We start from the raw sequence: 21,695 nt of genomic DNA on the forward strand, positions 1-21,695 counted from the left end.
AGATTATTTAAATATGTAATACAAATCTCCAAACATCTTTTTGCTTTGTTTTGTAGCACGATGAAATTCGTTAGCAGTAGCATTTTGGCACGTTAGCATTTTGGCACGTTAGCATTTTGGCACGTTAGCATTTTGGCACGTTTTATTTAGAATATAAAATATTTATAAAGTAAACATTAGTCCTAGCACAGAAAATACTTCCGTTGTTTAAGCAGAACAGTGATTACAAATTTTTTCAGAATATTGACAAAACAATGAATGACTCCATCAGTGAAGGAGTTGATAACAGATACTCAAAACAGACATATTTTTTGCCTCTAAAAATAAAAATAAAATTACAAACATTTGTAAAATATAAAAAAATAATTCATTTGAAAATCCCCAATAAAAACACAACCATTCTATCAGATCTTTCAGCACTCTGACGGAGTTGACATTAAAAACAAACCTGACGGAGTTGACATTAAAAACAAACCTGACGGAGTTGACATTAAAAACAAACCTGACGGAGTTGACATTAAAAACAAACCTGACGGAGTTGACATTAAAAACAAACCTGACGGAGTTGACATTAAAAACAAACCTGACGGAGTTGACATTAAAAACAAACCTGACGGAGTTGACATTAAAAACAAACCTGACGGAGTTGACCTTAAAAACAAACCTGACGGAGTTGACATTAAAAACAAACCTGACGGAGTTGACATTTAAAAACAAACCTGACGGAGTTGACATTAAAAACAAACCTGACGGAGTTGACATTAAAAACAAACCTGACTGAGTTGACCTTAAAAACAAACCTGACGGAGTTGACGTTAAAAACAAACCTGACGGAGTTGACATTAAAAACAAACCTGACTGAGTTGACCTTAAAAACAAACCTGACGGAGTTGACATTAAAAACAAACCTGACTGAGTTGACCTTAAAAACAAACCTGACTGAGTTGACCTTAAAAACAAACCTGACGGAGTTGACCTTAAAAACAAACCTGACTGAGTTGACATTAAAAACAAACCTGACGGAGTTGACATTAAAAACAACCTGACGGAGTTGACATTAAAAACAAACCTGACGGAGTTGACATTAAAAACAAACCTGACGGAGTTGACATTAAAAACAAACCTGACTGAGTTGACATTAAAAACAAACCTGACTGAGTTGACCTTAAAAACAAACCTGACGGAGTTGACATTAAAAACAAACCTGACAGAGTTGACATTAAAAACAAACCTGACGGAGTTGACATTAAAAACAAACCTAACGGAGTTGACATTAAAAACAAACCTGACGGAGTTGACATTAAAAACAAACCTGACTGAGTTGACATTAAAAACAAACCTGACGGAGTTGACATTAAAAACAAACCTGACGGAGTTGACATTAAAAACAAACCTGACGGAGTTGACATTAAAAACAAACCTGACGGAGTTGACATTAAAAACAAACCTGACGGAGTTGACATTAAAAACAAACCTGACGGAGTTGACATTAAAAACAAACCTGACGGAGTTGACATTAAAAACAAACCTGACGGAGTTGACCTTAAAAACAAACCTGACGGAGTTGACATTAAAAACAAACCTGACGGAGTTGACATTTAAAAACAAACCTGACGGAGTTGACATTAAAAACAAACCTGACGGAGTTGACATTAAAAACAAACCTGACTGAGTTGACCTTAAAAACAAACCTGACGGAGTTGACGTTAAAAACAAACCTGACGGAGTTGACATTAAAAACAAACCTGACTGAGTTGACCTTAAAAACAAACCTGACGGAGTTGACATTAAAAACAAACCTGACTGAGTTGACCTTAAAAACAAACCTGACTGAGTTGACCTTAAAAACAAACCTGACGGAGTTGACCTTAAAAACAAACCTGACTGAGTTGACATTAAAAACAAACCTGACGGAGTTGACATTAAAAACAACCTGACGGAGTTGACATTAAAAACAAACCTGACGGAGTTGACATTAAAAACAAACCTGACGGAGTTGACATTAAAAACAAACCTGACTGAGTTGACATTAAAAACAAACCTGACTGAGTTGACCTTAAAAACAAACCTGACGGAGTTGACATTAAAAACAAACCTGACAGAGTTGACATTAAAAACAAACCTGACGGAGTTGACATTAAAAACAAACCTAACGGAGTTGACATTAAAAACAAACCTGACGGAGTTGACATTAAAAACAAACCTGACTGAGTTGACATTAAAAACAAACCTGACGGAGTTGACATTAAAAACAAACCTGACAGAGTTGACATTAAAAACAAACCTGACGGAGTTGACATTAAAAACAAACCTAACGGAGTTGACATTAAAAACAAACCTGACGGAGTTGACATTAAAAACAAACCTGACGGAGTTGACATTAAAAACAAACCTGACGGAGTTGACATTAAAAACAAACCTGACGGAGTTGACGTTAAAAACAAACCTGACGGAGTTGACATTGAAAACAAACCTAACGGAGTTGACATTAAAAACAAACCTAACGGAGTTGACATTAAAAACAAACCTGACGGAGTTGACATTAAAAACAAACCTGACGGAGTAGACGTTAAAAACAAACCTGACGGAGTTGTATACACAGTAGCAATTTACTTTCTCCTCACATGCTTTAATTAAGACTCTAAAACCGAATTAAATTTAACATATTTAATCCAAAATTCATTTTCTCCAGTATATTAATCTATCAGGCAAGTAGAGTTGACAGTTTATGGTTGTGACCATGGTGATTCCAATATTATTTGTTTAAATCCTTTTTCAAAGTAGAGAATCTTACAGATCATTAGTGGTTTTGTTGTACCACGTGTAATGAGGACATGAATAAAGGTCTCCAAGGCAATCGACTGGTCGGTCTCCAAGGCATTCTAGTCGATCACCATTATTTTTGTAAAAATAAACTAACGATAAATCCTCCTATTTTGTATTATTCGTTTCGCGCTGTTGAGGGTAGGTGCACCTGATTTAGCAGGCCGAGCGCCGGGAAGGCACAGTGTTCCCATTTTGAAACATTTCACGAGTCTGAAGGTAGACCTCCGCCTATTAGACAGGCCCAGAGAGCAAGTCAAGTGCACGTATCATACCGCTGACCGGTGTTCTGATAAGCTTTCGTTGTTATTATTATTATCGATGAATATTTCACTTTCTCTGGTCATAGGAGTAACAACGTGAATTAGTGCATGAGTCATTAACAATGCAGTTCGACTTGAGTTTCGCCACCAGCTGGAAGACTGAAGTTTGATCATATACCTAAATTTTCTAAAAAGATAATTACAAAATGGTCTGAGAAGAAAGATTCAAGCTTAGTCAATATGCAGTGATAATGTATATGCAGTGATAATGTATTGGGCTTATAGCCTGCTGCACAAACCTCATTGTTACAGAACTGTTTTAATTGGTGAATGTTGCATAGGCTTCCTACGTTTTTTAAGTCATGTTATTTTTAAATCTGAGCGGTAGATCTCGGCTTGTATTTTGACTCGGAAAGGGACCGTGACACAGAAAAGGTACGTGACCACTGGTCTAGAACTACAGGAGCTGTAAAAAAAACCTACCTCTGGTTGACTTAAATTGAACGTCTCAGCTATTTTCCCGTAGAGTTCTTTGACGTTATTAAATCCATCGATCCTTCCCGTGGGGCTGCCGTGGGCTAGCTGAGTGTGGAACACTAGTTTGGGCCGCAGGTTAGCAGGTGGTGGTGGGAGCCCCGCTCCGTTTACCGTCGACTTCACGGAGCGCCCACCGGTGTGTCCACCGACCTCCTCATTCTCCACCAGGTTCGAGCTCTCCCTCGACTTGTTCTTATTTCGTCTCAGTCCTAAAGGCATCGTGTGGTGTCGTCAATAAATCTGTTTTTGGTCGGTTGATAAATCCGGTGGTCTGTCTGTCCGGCTAGAACATTTGAATGGCTACCTCTTCCACAATTCCTCCTTCCTTCCGCCTTTACCTCGATTAAACTCGACTGACTATCCTTTATTTCCAGGTTCGACTTTGTTCTTCGACAGTGAGTAACTTGTCAACCCAACACCTGACCTGATCATTAAACAGTAGGTAATATTCAACAGGTAGGTGACGACCGTGTGGCGCGATGTCTTCCTTGTTCCACTGTCTCTGCGACTGTATAAAACACACAGGCTGTTCCGCGGTGAACAATAGCGACTCTGTTTCAATATGCTGTGCGGGGAAAAGAGGCTGGGTGGGGGCAGGAGTCCTGGCGGTGGGGCCATGTAGATATGCGCCATAGACCTGTCTTCTTTACTCTCAACAACACACATCCAAAGGACATACAAAGTACACATTTTGTTACTAAGTCCTTACAACTGTTACCACTGCTGCGTACAGTTCACTTGTTGAATTTATTGATGTTATTTTCCCTCACCCTATAATTATCTATTGTTTTATTAGCAAATCCTTAAAATTAATCATGTCAATTAATCTGGTTTTGACCTTTTTGCCTGTCCACGACCATTCTACCCCTTTGGATTAATAAACATTGTAAGACTCCAACCACCTGCTTCCTGTGTCTGCATCTAGGTCTCGCCTTGATAGGGAATAGGGTGCACTATATAGGGAATAGTGTGCACTATATAGGGAATAGGGTGCACTGTATAGGGAATAGGGTTCACTATATAGGGAATAGTGCAATATATAGGGTGCACTATATAGGGAATAGGGTGCACTATATAGGGAATAGTGTGCACTATATAGGGAATAGGGTGCACTGTATAGGGAATAGGGTTCACTATATAGGGAATAGTGCAATATATAGGGTGCACTATATAGGAAATAGTGTGCACTATATAGGGAATAGGGTGCACTGTATAGGGAATAGTGTGCACTATATAGGGAATAGGGTTCACTATATAGGAAATAGTGTGCACTATATAGGGAATAGGGTGCACTGTATAGGGAATAGTGTGCACTATATAGGGAATAGTGCAATATATAGGGTGCACTATATAGGGAATAGTGTGCACTATATAGGGAATAGGGTTCACTATATAGGGAATAGGGTTCACTATATAGGGAATAGGGTTCACTATATAGGGAATAGGGTGCACTGTATAGGGAATAGTGCAATATATAGGGTGCACTATATAGGGAATAGTGTGCACTATATAGGGAATAGTGTACACTATATAGGGAATAGGGTTCACTATATAGGGAATAATGTGCACTATATAGGGAATAGTGCAATATATAGGGTGCACTATATAGGGAATAGTGTGCACTATATAGGGAATAGTGTGCACTATATAGGGAATAGGGTTCACTATATAGGGAATAGTGCAATATATAGTGTGCACTATATAGGTAATAGTGTGCACTATATAGGGAATAGGGTTCACTATATAGGGAATAGTGCAATATATAGGGTGCACTATATAGGGAATAGTGTGCACTATATAGGGAATAGGGTTCACTATATAGGGAATAGTGCAATATATAGGGTGCACTATATAGGGAATAGTGTGCACTATATAGGGAATAGGGTTCACTATATAGGGAATAGTGTGCACTATATAGGGAATAGGGTGCACTGTATAGGGAATAGGGTTCACTATATAGGGAATAGTGCAATATATAGGGTGCACTATATAGGAAATAGTGTGCACTATATAGGGAATAGGGTGCACTGTATAGGGAATAGTGTGCACTATATAGGGAATAGGGTTCACTATATAGGGAATAGTGCAATATATAGGGTGCACTATATAGGGAATAGTGTGCACTATATAGGGAATAGGGTTCACTATATAGGGAATAGTGCAATATATAGGGTGCACTATATAGGGAATAGTGTGCACTATATAGGGAATAGGGTTCACTATATAGGGAATAGGGTTCACTATATAGGGAATCAGTTAACTACACTTAGCTCCTATAAATCTGTCTGAGTGATGTGGTGTCTCCTGGGGTTGAAAGGTCGTCTCTGTGTTAGTTACACTGTTTATGTGTTAGTAACAGCCAACCAGTCGATGGTTACTGCAGCTGTGGACACACACACACACACACAGACAGACAGACAGACAGACAGACAGACAGACAGACAGACAGACAGGCAGGCAGGCAGGCAGACAGACAGACAGACAGACAGACAGACAGACAGACAGACAGACAGACAGACAGACAGACAGACAGACAGACAGACAGACAGACAGACAGACAGACAGACAGACAGACAGACAGACAGACACAGACAGACAGACAGACAGACAGACAGACAGACACACACAGACAGACAGACAGACAGACAGACAGACAGACAGACAGACAGACACAGACAGACAGACAGGCTATATGTATTTCCTCCTGGCCTGTAGAGGGCGGTGTTGTATATGTGGTGGTGTATATTATACTTCAGACAGTGTAGTTACAGAACCTGAAGATAAATATCCTCAGAGTTTTGTGTTGAAATGATTGGGTCTCTTTCCATGGTGTAAACGAGATTTCCAAATGTTTTATTTGTAAAGTACTGTATGTCTTTCAAAGTTACAAATGTTGATTATGAAAATATGTCCAGTACTTTGTTTCAACTTTATAGCTGTATTAATAGCTCAGGACTTTTAATGTGAATCTCCTCCAGAACAATGGGGCCAGTATAAACCAAGTCATTTGCTTCATGAACGTGGGCTAAACAAACCCCATCGGTCCTCAGATCTCTACATCCTTGTCCTGTGTTATATTATACAGTATATAATCAATGTTATACTATACAGTATATAATCAATGTTATATTATACAGTATATAATCAATGTTATATTATACAGTATATAATCAATGTTATATTATACAGTATATAATCAATGTTACATTCCGTGGCACACACTATGTCTAGTCCCAATCGGCACCATATTCCCTATATAATGCACTACTTTAGACCAGAGCCCTATGGGGCCCTATTCCCTACATAGTGCACTACTTTAGACCAGAGCCCTATAGAACCCTATTCCCTATATAGTGCACTACTTTAGACCAGAGCCCTATTCCCTACATAGTGCACTACTTTAGACCAGTCCTATGGGACTATGAACAGAATAGGGTTCCATTTGGGACGCACCCCAAATCAAATGAAACATAACAGAAAGGAACATGAGGTGAATGTGGGAAAGGACGAAAAATAATAAAATGTTTACTGTCAAATATCAACACATTTACTTCCACGTATATCAACTTTGCAGCATGCATTGTATTTAGACAAAACACCAAACAGATCAAAATATACATTGCACATTCTTTAGAAAGGGCCTCGGCCTGTGAACAGTCATCATTGTCCTCATGTGTGAGGAAAGAGGAGGATGAGAGAGAGAGGAGGATGAGAGAGAGAGAGAGGAGGATGAGAGAGAGAGGAGGATGAGAGAGAGAGAGAGAGGAGGATGAGAGAGAGAGAGAGAGGAGGATGAGAGAGAGAGAGAGAGGAGGATGAGAGAGAGGAGGATGAGAGAGAGGAGGATGAGAGAGAGAGAGAGAGAGAGAGAGGATGAGAGAGAGGAGAGAGAGGAGGATGAGAGAGAGAGGAGGATGAGAGAGAGAGAGAGAGAGGAGGATGAGAGAGAGAGAGAGAGAGAGGAGGATGAGAGAGAGGAGGATGAGAGAGAGAGAGAGAGAGAGGAGGATGAGAGAGAGGAGAGAGAGGAGGATGATAGAGAGAGGAGGATGAGAGAGAGAGAGAGAGAGGAGGATGAAAGAGAGGAGAGAGAGGAGGATGAGAGAGAGAGGAGGATGAGAGAGAGAGAGAGAGAGAGGAGGATGAGAGAGAGGAGAGAGGAGGATGAGAGAGAGAGGAGGATGAGAGAGAGAGGAGGATAAGAGAGAGAGGAGAGAGGAGGATGAGAGAGGAGAGAGAGGAGGATGAGAGAGAGGAGGATGAGAGAGAGAGAGAGAGAGAGGAGGATGAGAGAGAGAGAGAGAGGAGGATGAAAGAGAGGAGAGAGAGGAGGATGGGAGAGAGGGGAGAGGATGAGAGAGAGGAGAGAGGAGGATGAGGAAGAGAGAGAGGAGAGAGAGAGAGAGGAGGATGAGGAGAGAGGAGTAAGCTGGCATCCTGATGTCATCCCTTTCCATCCACCAGGTGTGTGTCTCTGTCTCTCTGTCACTCCGTGTCTCTCTGTGTCTCTGTCTCTCTCTGTGTGTCGGTCTCTCTGTCACTCCGTGTCTCTCTGTGTCTCTGTCTCTCTCTGTGTGTCGGTCTCTCTGTCACTCCGTGTCTCTGTCTCTCTGTCTCTCTCTGTGTGTCGGTCTCTCTGTCACTCCGTGTCTCTCTGTGTCTCTGTCTCTCTCTGTGTGTCGGTCTCTCTGTCTCTGTGTGTCTCTGTCTCTCTGTGTGTATGTTCTTCTAGGAAGCAGGTAAATGCCTCTTCAGGACATCCTTGGCGTTGCTGGGGAGACTCTCGGGAAAGTTCACGTCAAACTCCACCACCAGGTCACCTCTCTGCTCGGGGTTCTTGGGTAAGGGAAGGCCCTGTCCTGCTACAGTCTGTTTCATGCCTGGCTTTATCACATCCGTGATCTTCATGCTACACGTCTTCCCGTCTATCGTAGACACCGTCACCGAGCAACCACACAACGACTGGAAGAGGTAAAGGAGAGGGTACACATAGTCAATGACATGTTGACAGAGTGGACAACACACAGACAGAGACTCAGACACACACACACACACACACACACACATGCACACAAACCACAAGATACTGTAACTAGATATAGTTATTATTAGTCTGGAATCGCCTCCAGATTTGTGGTTATGAACATGTGTTCTTCTGGTTTGGTGGTTTAATAAAACCGGACTTTTCCTTCAAGCAGAAACTATGCTCCATTACTGATAAACGAGGCTGTGATTTAACGTGAAGCTATTTTCAATACATGAATAACAAGAGAAGAGGAGAGAGAGAAGAGGAGGAGAGAGTGAGGAGACAGAGAGAGAGAGAGAGAATCTACACACAATACCCCATAATGACAAAGCAAAGACAGATGTTAAGAAATTTTAGCAAATTTATAAAACAAAAACAATATTACATTTACATAAGTATTCAGACCCTTTACTCAGTACTTTGTTGAAGAAACTTTGGCAGCGATTACAGCCTTGAGTCTTCTTCGTGTGACGATACAAGCTTGGCACACCTGTATTTGGGGAGTTTCTCCCATTTTATTCAAATCCTCTCAAGCGTGTCAGCTTGGATGGGGAGCGTCGCTGCACAGCTATTTTCAGGTCTCTCCAGAGATGTTTGATGGGGTTCAAGTCTGGGCTCTGGCTGGGCCACTCAAGGACATTCAGAGACTTGTCCCGAAGCCACTCCTGCGTTGTCTTGGCTCTGTGCTTAGGGTCGTTGTCCTGTTGGGAGGTGAACCGTCGACCCCAGTCTGAGGTCCTGAGCACTCTGGAGCAGGTTTTCTTTAAGGATCTTTCCCTCGATCCTGACTAGTCTCTGCCGCTGAATAACATCCCCACAGCATGATGCTGCCACCACCATGCTTCGCCGTAGGGATGGTGGCAGGTTACCTCCAGACGTGACTCTTGGCATTCAGGCCAAAGAGTTCAAACTTTGGTTTCATCAGACCAGAGAATCTTGTTTCTCATGGTCTGAGAGTCTTTAGGTGCCTTTTGGCAAACTCCAAGCGGGCTGTCATGTGCCTTTTACTGAGGAGTTGCTTCTGTCTGGCCACCCTACCATAAAGGCCTGATTTGGTGGAGTGCTGCAGAGATGGTTGTCCTTCTGGAAGGTTCTCCCATCTCCACAGAGGAACTCTGGAGCTCAGTCAGAGTGACCATCAGGTTCTTGGTCATCTCCTTGACCAAGGCCTTTATCCCCTGATTGCTCAGTTTGGCCGGTCGGCCAGCTCGAGGAAGAGACTTGGTGGTTCCAAACTTCTTCCATTTAAGAATGATGGAGGCCACTGTGTTCTTGGGGATCGTCAATGCTGCAGAAATGTTTTGGTACCCTTCCTCAGATCTGTGCCTCTACACAATCCTGTCTTTTAAAAAATATATGTAACCTTTATTTAACTAAGCAAGTCAGTTAAGAACAAATTCTTATTTCCAAATGTTTTATTTTTTTAATTTAACCTTTATATTTTTTATTTAACCTTTATGTACATTGTAGAATAATAGTGAACATCAAAACTATGAAATAACAAATTTTTGGGTTACATCATGTAGTAACCAAAAAACTGTTAAACAAAACAAAATATATTTTATACTCACAATTCTTCCAATTAGCCACCCTTTGCCTTGATGACAGCTTTGCACACTCTTGGCATTCTCTCAACCAGCTTCACCTGGAATTATTTTCTTGACAGAGTTCTCACATATGCTGAGCACTTGTTGGCTGCTTTTCCTTCACTCTGCGGTCCAACTCATCCCAAACCATCTCAATTGGGTTGATTGTGGAGGCCAGGTCATCTGATGCAGCACTCCATCACTCTCCTTCTTGGTCAAATGGCCCTTATACAGCCTGGAGGTGCAGTTAACTATAATGAACTTATCCTCTGCAGCAGAGGTAACTCTGGGTCTTCCTTTCCTGTGACGGTCCACATGAGAGACAGTTCATCATAGCGCTTGATGGTTTTTGCAACTGCACTTGAAGAAACGTTCAAAGTTCTTGAAGTTTTACGGATTGACTGACCTTCATGTCTTAAAGTAATGATGGACTGTCGTTTCTCTTTGCTTATTTGAACTGTTCTTGCCATAATATGGACTAGAGGTCGACCGATTATGATTTTTCAAGCCGATACCGATACCGATTATTGGAGGACCAAAAAAGCCGATACCGATTAATCCGCCGATTTCTTTTGTTTATTTGTAATAATGACAATTACAACAATACTGAATGAACACTTATTTTAACTTAATATAATACATCAATAAAATCAATTTAGCCTCAAATAAATAATGAAACATGTTCAATTTGGTTTAAATAATGCAAAAACAAAGTGTTGGAGAAGAAAGTAAAAGTGCAATATGTGCCATGTAAGAAAGCTAACGTTTAAGTTCCTTGCTCAGAACATGAGAACATATGAAAGCTGGTGGTTCCTTTTAACATGAGTCTTCAATATTCCCAGGTAAGAAGTTTTAGGTTGTAGTTATTATAGGAATTATAGGACTATTTCTCTCTATACCATTTGTATTTCATATACCTTTGACTATTAGATGTTCTTATAGGCACTTTAGTATGGCAGTGTAACAGTATAGCTTCAGTATAGCTTCTCTCGCCCCTACCTGGGCTCGAACCAGGAACACATCGACAACAGCCACCCTCGAAGCATCGTTACCCATGCAGAGCAAGGGGAATAACTACTCCAAGTCTCAGAGCGAGTGGCGTTTGAAACGCTATTAGCGCGCAACCCGCTAACTAGCTAGCCATTTCACATCGGTTACACCAGCCTAATCTCAGGAGTTGATAGGCTTGAAGTCATAAACAGCTGCTGGCAAAACGCACGAAAGTGCTGTTTGAATGAATGCTTACGAGCCTGCTGGTGCCTACCACCGCTCAGTCAGACTGCTCTATCAAATCATAGACTTAATTATAACATGATAACACACAGAAATACGAGCCTTTGGTCATTAATATGGTCGAATATGGAAACTATCATTTCGAAAACAAAACGTTTATTCTCTCAGTGAAATACTGAACCGTTCCGTATTTTATCTAACGGGTGGCATCCATAAGTCTAAATATTGTTGTTACATTGTACAACCTTCAATGTTATGTCATAATTATGTACAATTCTGGCAAATTAATTACGGTCTTTGTTAGGTAGAAATGGACTTCACACAGTTCACAACGAGCCAGGCGGCCCAAACTGCTACATATACCCTGACTGCTTGCACAGAACTCAAGAGAAGTGACACAATTTCCCTAGTTATAAGAAATTCATGTTAGCAGGCAATATTAACTAAATATGCAGGTTTAAAAATATATACTTGTGTATTGATTTTAAAGAAAGGCTTTGATGTTTATGGTTAGGTACACATTGGTGCAACGACAGTGCTTTTTATACGAATGTGCTTGTTAAATCATCACCCGTTTGGCGAAGTAGGCTGTGATTCGATGATAAATTAACAGGCACCGCATCGATTATATGCAACGCAGGACAAGCTAGATAAACTAGTAATATCATCAACCATGTGTAGTTAACTAGTGATTATGTTAAGATTGATTGTTTTTTATAAGATAAGTTTAATGCTAGCTAGCAACTTACCTTGGCTTCTTGCTGCCCTCGCGTAACAGGTAGTCGGCCTGCCACGCAGGCTCCTCGTGGAGTGCAATGTAAGGCAGGTGGTTAGAGCGTTGGACTAGTAACCGGAAGGTTGCAGAAATAAATCCCAGAGCTGACAAGGTAAAAATCTGTTGTTCTGCCCCTGAACAAGGCAGTTAACCCACTGTTCCTAGGCCGTCATTGAAAATAAGAATGTGTTCTTAACTGACTTGCCTAGATAAATAAAGGTGTATAAATATTTTTTTATTTTTTATAAATCGGTGTCCAAAAATACCGATTACCGATTGTTATGAAAACTTGAAATCGGCCCTAATTAATCGGCCATTCCGATTAATCGGTCGACCTCTAATATGGACTTGGTCTTTTACCAAATAGGGCTGTCTTCTGTATACCATCCCACCTTGTCACAACACAACATATTGACTCAAATGCATTAAGAAGGAAAGAAATTCCACAAATGAACTTTTAACAAGGCACACCTGTTAATTGAAATGCATTCCAGGTGACTACCTCATGAAGCTAGTTGAGAGAAAGCCAAGAGTGTGCAAAGCTGTCATCAAGGCAAAGGGTAGCTACTTTGAAGATCTCAAATATAAAATATATTTTGATTTGTTTAACACTTTTTTGGTTACTACATGATTCCATATGTGTTATTTCATAGTTTTGAAGTCTTCACTACTATTCTACAATGTAGAAAATAGTCAAAATAAAGAAAAACCCTGGAATGAGTAGGTGTGTCCAATCTTTCCACTGGTACTGTGTGTCCAGTTGTACAGCACCTAAACCAGCCAAATCAATCTGTTATTCCACATTGAACCACTTTCTATTGGCAGTGTTTCCCCTAACTATTACTTTGATAAGGCGGCCCACCGAGATCCGCCAAGCAAAAACCCATCTCACCTGTCGTAGACTAACTTTCACCGGGTACACGATGTCCGACCCCTCCCTTCTAAAGTGCATGTGGGGCTTGTCCTTAATGACGAACACAATATCAGCAGGGATCGTATTGGGCGACTCGTCTCCTTCTCTGGGGAACGTGATCTTGGTTCCCTCCTTCCACCCTCTCTTAATCTCTATGGTGAGAATCTTATCCTCCGTCCTCATGGTCCGTCCGTCTGGGTTCATCCTCTTCCTGCTGATCTTCATCCTCTTGGTGCAACCGTGAAACACTTCCTCCAGCGATACCCGCAGCTCGTGATGAACGGCCGGGTCCTGCTTCCTCCTCTGCTGCCCGCCCAGCCCCACGTGGCGGTCCCGAGGGAACCCGTTGAGATTAAACGAGGTGAAGGAGCCGAACGGGTCGTTGCCGTCCACATCCATGTCCTCGTCGTCTCCGCCCGGACCGCGCCCGTTAGCCTTGCGTCCGAAGAACATCTCGAAAGGGTTGGCGCCGCCGAAGAAGGTGGCGAAGGTGGCGTGGGGGTCTCCGTGGAATGTGTAGGAGGTGAAGTTGCTGCCCTGGTCATCTGGACCACTATTGGGACTTCCTTTGAGACCTGACAGGAAATGACACTGGAGTCAACAACCATTCAGATAATGCAATGCATTTAACATATTATGTACTGAGACCTGAGTGACAGCAGCTGGGAAACTATGACATCATTCAGAAAATGCTGATAACCTACGTATAGATAGCTAATGACGATAACCTTTGTATTGATATATAAAGCTGATAACCTATGTATTGATAGATAATGTTGATATGCATTGATAGATAATGCTGATCATTTGTGTATTGATAGATAATGATGATAACCTACTGTATGTATTGACAATGATTATAACCTATGCATTGATAGACAATGTCGATAACAATAGATAATGGTAATATGTATCGATAGCTAATGTTAATAACCTATGTATTGATAATGATGATAGCCTGTGTATCGATAATGATGATAACCTATGCATTGATATATAATACCGATAACAATAGATAATGCTATCTATGTATTGATGGATAATTTTTATATGTATTGATAGATCATGCTGATATGTATTGATAGATAATGCTGATATGTATTGATAGGCTCATTTGAGACCTGAGTGACACTGGAGTCGGGAACCATTCAGATAATGCTAATAACTCGCTGTACGATAGGCTACTAGACCTGGGTCAAATACATACATGTAGGCTACATCAATTACTTTGTCACCAACTTCAGCTTCACTTGAGTTTGCCCGGCTGCCTACAATGGGACCAATGGAATAATCCTAGTCTGTGGAACCAATGGAATAGTCCTAGTCTATGAGACCAATGGAATAGTCCTAGTCTATGGACCAATGGAATAGTCCTAGTCTATGGGACCAATGGAATAGTCCTAGTCTATGGACCAATGGAATAGTCCTAGTCTATGAGACCAATGGAATAGTCCTAGTCTATGGGACCAATGGAATAGTCCTAGTCTATGGACCAATGGTATAGTCCTAGTCTATGGACCAATGGAATAGTCCTAGTCTATGAGACCAATGGAATAGTCCTAGTCTATGAGACCAATGGAATAGTCCTAGTCTATGAGACCAATGGAATAGTCCTAGTCTATGAGACCAATGGAATAGTCCTAGTCTATGGGACCAATGGAATAGTCCTAGTCTATGGACCAATGGTATAGTCCTAGTCTATGGACCAATGGAATAGTCCTAGTCTATGGGACCAATGGAATAGTCCTAGTCTATGGACCAATGGTATAGTCCTAGTCTATGGACCAATGGAATAGTCCTAGTCTATGGGACCAATGGAATAGTCCTAGTCTATGGGACCAATGGAATAGTCCTAGTCTATGAGACCAATGGAATAGTCCTAGTCTATGGGACCAATGGTATAGTCCTAGTCTATGGGACCAATGGTATAGTCCTAGTCTATGAGACCAATGGAATAGTCCTAGTCTATGAGACCAATGGAATAGTCCTAGTCTATGAGACCAATGGAATAGTCCTAGTCTATGGGACCAATGGTATAGTCCTAGTCTATGAGACCAATGGAATAGTCCTAGTCTATGGGACCAATGGTATAGTCCTAGTCTATGGACCAATGGAATAGTCCTAGTCTATGGGACCAATGGAATAGTCCTAGTCTATGGGACCAATGGAATAGTCCTAGTCTATGGAATAGTCCTAGTCTATGGAATAGTCCTAGTCTATGAGACCAATGGAATAGTCCTAGTCTATGGACCAATGGAATAGTCCTAGTCTATGAGACCAATGGTATAGTCCTAGTCTATGGGACCAATGGAATAGTCCTAGTCTATGAGACCAATGGAATAGTCCTAGTCTATGAGACCAATGGAATAGTCCTAGTCTATGAGACCAATGGAATAGTCCTAGTCTATGGGACCAATGGTATAGTCCTAGTCTATGGGACCAATGGTATAGTCCTAGTCTATGAGACCAATGGAATAGTCCTAGTCTATGAGACCAATGGAATAGTCCTAGTCTATGAGACCAATGGAATAGTCCTAGTCTATGGGACCAATGGTATAGTCCTAGTCTATGAGACCAATGGAATAGTCCTAGTCTATGGGACCAATGGTATAGTCCTAGTCTATGGACCAATGGAATAGTCCTAGTCTATGGGACCAATGGAATAGTCCTAGTCTATGGGACCAATGGAATAGTCCTAGTCTATGGAATAGTCCTAGTCTATGGAATAGTCCTAGTCTATGAGACCAATGGAATAGTCCTAGTCTATGGACCAATGGAATAGTCCTAGTCTATGAGACCAATGGTATAGTCCTAGTCTATGGGACCAATGGAATAGTCCTAGTCTATGAGACCAATGGAATAGTCCTAGTCTATGGGACCAATGGAATAGTCCTAGTCTATGGGACCAATGGAATAGTCCTAGTCTATGGGACCAATGGTATAGTCCTAGTCTATGGGACCAATGGAATAGTCCTAGTCTATGGGACCAATGGAATAGTCCTAGTCTATGGGACCAATGGAATAGTCCTAGTCTATGGGACCAATGGAATAGTCCTAGTCTATGGGACCAATGGAATAGTCCTAGTCTATGGGACCAATGGAATAGTCCTAGTCTATGGGACCAATGGAATAGTCCTAGTCTATGGGACCAATGGAATAGTCCTAGTCTATGGACCAATGGAATAGTCCTAGTCTATGGGACCAATGGTATAGTCTTAGTCTATGGGACCAATGGAATAGTCCTAGTCTATGAGACCAATGGTATAGTCCTAGTCTATGGGACCAATGGAATAGTCCTAGTCTATGGACCAATGGAATAGTCCTAGTCTATGAGACCAATGGAATAGTCCTAGTCTATGGGACCAATGGAATAGTCCTAGTCTATGGACCAATGGTATAGTCCTAGTCTATGGACCAATGGAATAGTCCTAGTCTATGAGACCAATGGAATAGTCCTAGTCTATGAGACCAATGGAATAGTCCTAGTCTATGAGACCAATGGAATAGTCCTAGTCTATGGGACCAATGGAATAGTCCTAGTCTATGGACCAATGGTATAGTCCTAGTCTATGGACCAATGGAATAGTCCTAGTCTATGGGACCAATGGAATAGTCCTAGTCTATGGACCAATGGTATAGTCCTAGTCTATGGACCAATGGAATAGTCCTAGTCTATGGGACCAATGGAATAGTCCTAGTCTATGGGACCAATGGAATAGTCCTAGTCTATGAGACCAATGGAATAGTCCTAGTCTATGGGACCAATGGTATAGTCCTAGTCTATGGGACCAATGGTATAGTCCTAGTCTATGAGACCAATGGAATAGTCCTAGTCTATGAGACCAATGGAATAGTCCTAGTCTATGAGACCAATGGAATAGTCCTAGTCTATGGGACCAATGGTATAGTCCTAGTCTATGAGACCAATGGAATAGTCCTAGTCTATGGGACCAATGGTATAGTCCTAGTCTATGGACCAATGGAATAGTCCTAGTCTATGGGACCAATGGAATAGTCCTAGTCTATGGGACCAATGGAATAGTCCTAGTCTATGGAATAGTCCTAGTCTATGGAATAGTCCTAGTCTATGAGACCAATGGAATAGTCCTAGTCTATGGACCAATGGAATAGTCCTAGTCTATGAGACCAATGGTATAGTCCTAGTCTATGGGACCAATGGAATAGTCCTAGTCTATGAGACCAATGGAATAGTCCTAGTCTATGAGACCAATGGAATAGTCCTAGTCTATGAGACCAATGGAATAGTCCTAGTCTATGGGACCAATGGTATAGTCCTAGTCTATGAGACCAATGGAATAGTCCTAGTCTATGAGACCAATGGAATAGTCCTAGTCTATGAGACCAATGGAATAGTCCTAGTCTATGGGACCAATGGTATAGTCCTAGTCTATGAGACCAATGGAATAGTCCTAGTCTATGGGACCAATGGTATAGTCCTAGTCTATGGACCAATGGAATAGTCCTAGTCTATGGGACCAATGGAATAGTCCTAGTCTATGGGACCAATGGAATAGTCCTAGTCTATGGAATAGTCCTAGTCTATGGAATAGTCCTAGTCTATGAGACCAATGGAATAGTCCTAGTCTATGGACCAATGGAATAGTCCTAGTCTATGAGACCAATGGTATAGTCCTAGTCTATGGGACCAATGGAATAGTCCTAGTCTATGAGACCAATGGAATAGTCCTAGTCTATGGGACCAATGGAATAGTCCTAGTCTATGGGACCAATGGAATAGTCCTAGTCTATGGGACCAATGGTATAGTCCTAGTCTATGGGACCAATGGAATAGTCCTAGTCTATGGGACCAATGGAATAGTCCTAGTCTATGGGACCAATGGAATAGTCCTAGTCTATGGGACCAATGGAATAGTCCTAGTCTATGGGACCAATGGAATAGTCCTAGTCTATGGGACCAATGGAATAGTCCTAGTCTATGGGACCAATGGAATAGTCCTAGTCTATGGACCAATGGAATAGTCCTAGTCTATGGGACCAATGGTATAGTCTTAGTCTATGGGACCAATGGAATAGTCCTAGTCTATGAGACCAATGGTATAGTCCTAGTCTATGGGACCAATGGAATAGTCCTAGTCTATGGGACCAATGGAATAGTCCTAGTCTATGGGACCAATGGAATAGTCCTAGTCTATGGGACCAATGGAATAGTCCTAGTCTATGGGACCAATGGAATAGTCCTATTCTATGGGACCAATGGAATAGTCCTAGTCTATGGGACCAATGGAATAGTCTTAGTCAATGTGCTGGAATATTTGCCATACATAGTATTTGATCCAGGCCTATAGTGTACATAGTATTTGATCCAGGTCTATAGTGTACATAGTATTTGATCCAGGCCTATAGTGTACATAGTATTTGATCCAGGTCTATAGTGTACATAGTATTTGATCCAGGTCTATAGTGTACATAGTATTTGATCCAGGTCTATAGTGTACATAGTATTTGATCCAGGCCTATAGTGTACATAGTATTTGATCCAGGTCTATAGTGTACATAGTATTTGATCCAGGCCTATAGTGTACATAGTATTTGATCCAGGTCTATAGTGTACATAGTATTTGATCCAGGTCTATAGTGTACATAGTATTTGATCCAGGTCTATAGTGTACATAGTATTTGATCCAGGCCTATAGTGTACATAGTATTTGATTCAGGCCTATAGTGTACATAGTATTTGATCCAGGTCTATAGTGTACATAGTATTTGATCCAGGCCTATAGTGTACATAGTATTTGATTCAGGCCTATAGTGTACATAGTATTTGATCCAGGTCTATAGTGTACATAGTATTTGATCCAGGTCTATAGTGTACATAGTATTTGATCCAGGCCTATAGTGTACATAGTATTTGATCCAGGCCTATAGTGTACATAGTATTTGATCCAGGCCTATAGTGTACATAGTATTTGATCCAGGCCTATAGTGTACATAGTATTTGATCCAGGCCTATAGTGTACATAGTATTTGATCCAGGCCTATAGTGTACATAGTATTTGATCCAGGCCTATAGTGTACATAGTATTTGATCCAGGCCTATAGTGTACATAGTATTTGATCCAGGTCTATAGTGTACATAGTATTTGATCCAGGTCTATACTGTAAGTAGTATTTGATCCAGGCCTATAGTGTACATAGTATTTGATCCAGGCCTATAGTGTACATAGTATTTGATCCAGGCCTATAGTGTACATAGGCAATACACAGAAGATTACATTCATAAGTACATGGCATTATAGCTGGACGTCTCCAGGTCAGTGGATTCCTCCTACCATGGCAAATATGCTGTTTTCCCTTCTGCTATTGAAATGGTTATAAAGCCTTGGGCTGCAAAACAGCTCTATACTGACATGTTCAACAGCAATTATTGTAATTGACAGTAATAATAATACAATCTGACAATATATTTGTAAATAATTGCTGTTATATATTTCTGACCAACCAAGAGCAATGTCTGCATATTACGGGCAGACTGATACGCCACCCTGACAAAAAAGGGAAATAACAGCATATTGTTTTATTATAATAAATGTTACGAATAAATTAAATGAGAGTGAAATGATGTTGTCTTCTCTAACCAGTGTGGTTAAAATGTCGGTCTGTATTGGATAATGGCCAATTATATTATACGCACATTTTGATGTGTGCGCTCAATGACCCGGGGTGGGTGAAATGACATGAAAACCAGGTAATCAAAAGAAGAAGACAATAATGAAATGTGTAGTGTCGTATTATCCTACCTTCCTCTCCATACTGATCATATATCTCTCTTTTTTTCGGATCACTGAGGACTTCATATGCCTCCGCGATCTCCTTGAATTTCTCCTCGGCGTTGGACGCCTTGTTTTTGTCCGGGTGCCATTTCAGAGCCTGTTTCCTGTACGCCTTTTTGATATCCTCGTCGGCCGCTCCTTTCACTATCCCCAGGATTTTATAATAATCTTTCCCCATAGTTTCCCCCGAAGCGGCCCCGCGCTGGAGAGAAGAGAAGCCGCTGGTGTGTTTGACGGACGCTGCCTGTCAGTCAATCCGCTATGAAAATATATCCAGGAGAGAGAGAGCCCTCTGATATGGCGGTAAGTGGAAAACTTAACCGCTGCTCTCTCTGCAACTCTCAACAATAAGATCAGTGCCAGCCAGACACTGACACACAGTCAGGAGAGTTGAACAGCTACAGATAGATTAAGTAGCCTAGCTAGGTTTAGAGTGATTACTCAGAGCTGTGGACCCTGTGATATTTATCCACATCCCGATATAGACACACTAAACAGCCGTGTCTCCCCTCCTCTTGCGTCCGACACCCACCGGCATGCTCTCTCTGCTCGCTGGAATCCAGGGGCTCTTTCTAGAACTTCAATGCTGCTGCTGAAGCACGTCATTTCCCATATTTGGCTCTTTTTGGGGGGATTAATCTGTTGAGGTGCCGTTTTGGGGGGGGGGGTCATCTGTTGAGGTGCAAAGATTCCGTTTGGGGGGGGGGGGGGGAACATCTGTTGAGGTGCAAAGATTCCGTTTCTTTGGGGGGGGGGGTCATCTGTTGAGGTGCAAAGATTCCGTTTTGGGGTGGGGGGGGTCATCTGTTGAGGTGCAAAGATTACGTTTTTTTTATGCCTGTATTTCTGTTTAAACACTCACCTATATGGACTTGTCATCCCAAGTTGAGTGAAAATAACAATAACATGGTCTACAGAACCTAGTCACTTACATTGTAATACCCTTAACAGGTTATCATAAGCCTTATAATAAAGGCCTGTGGTTTGGTTAGAGGAGGACAAGACAGGGAGTCGATTGAATTTAAGTGGAGAAATGGTCTGTTTGGTGTCTTTGCATTCAAGTCATCAGCTATGGTGTTAAGAGGATCCATATCCAGAGGATAGGCCTCCTGTCCAGCTTTATAACCTCTGACCCGTACCTACTGAGACAGACCTGTACCTCTGACCTGTGCCTACTGAGACAGACACTAACCTCTGACCTGTACCTACTGAGACAGACACTAACCTCTGACCTGTACCTACGGGTACCTATCTGGCCCGTACCTCTCTGGCCCGTACCTCTCTGACCCGTAGCTCTCTGACCCGTACCTCTCTGACCCGTAGCTCTCTGACCCGTACCTCTCTGACCCGTACCTCTCTGACCCGTAGCTCTCTGACCCGTAGCTCTCTGACCCGTAGCTCTCTGACCCGTACCTCTCTGACCCGTACCTCTCTGGCCCGTACCTCTCTGACCCGTACCTCTCTGACCCGTACCTCTCTGACCCGTACCTCTCTGGCCCGTACCTCTCTGACCCGTACCTCTCTGACCCGTACCTATCTGGCCCGTAGCTCTCTGACCCGTACCTCTCTGACCCGTACCTATCTGGCCCGTAGCTCTCTGACCCGTACCTCTCTGACCCGTACCTCTCTGACCCGTACCTCTCTGACCCGTACCTCTCTGACCTGTACCTCTCTGACCCGTACCTATCTGACCCGTACCTATCTGACCCGTACCTCTCTGGCCCGTA

General features: G+C 41.9%; 2 protein-coding genes across 2 annotated transcripts in view; both read right to left on the reverse strand.

Annotated features, from left to right (window-relative positions):
* The window catches only part of gipc2 (GIPC PDZ domain containing family, member 2), a 42,767-nt gene extending 38,576 nt beyond the window's left edge, over positions 1-4,191 (reverse strand). Inside the window, exon 1 of the mRNA XM_055866013.1 lies at positions 3,570-4,191. Within this exon, the coding sequence (XP_055721988.1) occupies positions 3,570-3,842 (273 nt within the window). The 5' untranslated portion in view covers positions 3,843-4,191. The remainder of the gene's footprint in view (positions 1-3,569) is intronic.
* Positions 4,192-8,028: 3,837 nt separating this feature from the next.
* Positions 8,029-20,593, reverse strand: dnajb4 (DnaJ heat shock protein family (Hsp40) member B4). Its single transcript, XM_055866014.1, has 3 exons — positions 19,936-20,593; positions 13,136-13,731; positions 8,029-8,585 (listed from the first exon to the last, which is right to left on the reverse strand). The coding sequence occupies exons 1-3, from the start codon at positions 20,144-20,146 to the stop codon at positions 8,352-8,354; spliced, it is 1,041 nt and encodes a 346-aa protein (XP_055721989.1). The 5' UTR covers positions 20,147-20,593; the 3' UTR covers positions 8,029-8,351.
* Between the last annotated feature and the right edge of the window lie 1,102 nt (positions 20,594-21,695).

This window comes from Salvelinus fontinalis, chromosome 17 (genome assembly GCF_029448725.1).
Source record: "Salvelinus fontinalis isolate EN_2023a chromosome 17, ASM2944872v1, whole genome shotgun sequence".
In the NCBI taxonomy this organism is placed as follows: Eukaryota; Metazoa; Chordata; class Actinopteri; order Salmoniformes; family Salmonidae; genus Salvelinus; species Salvelinus fontinalis.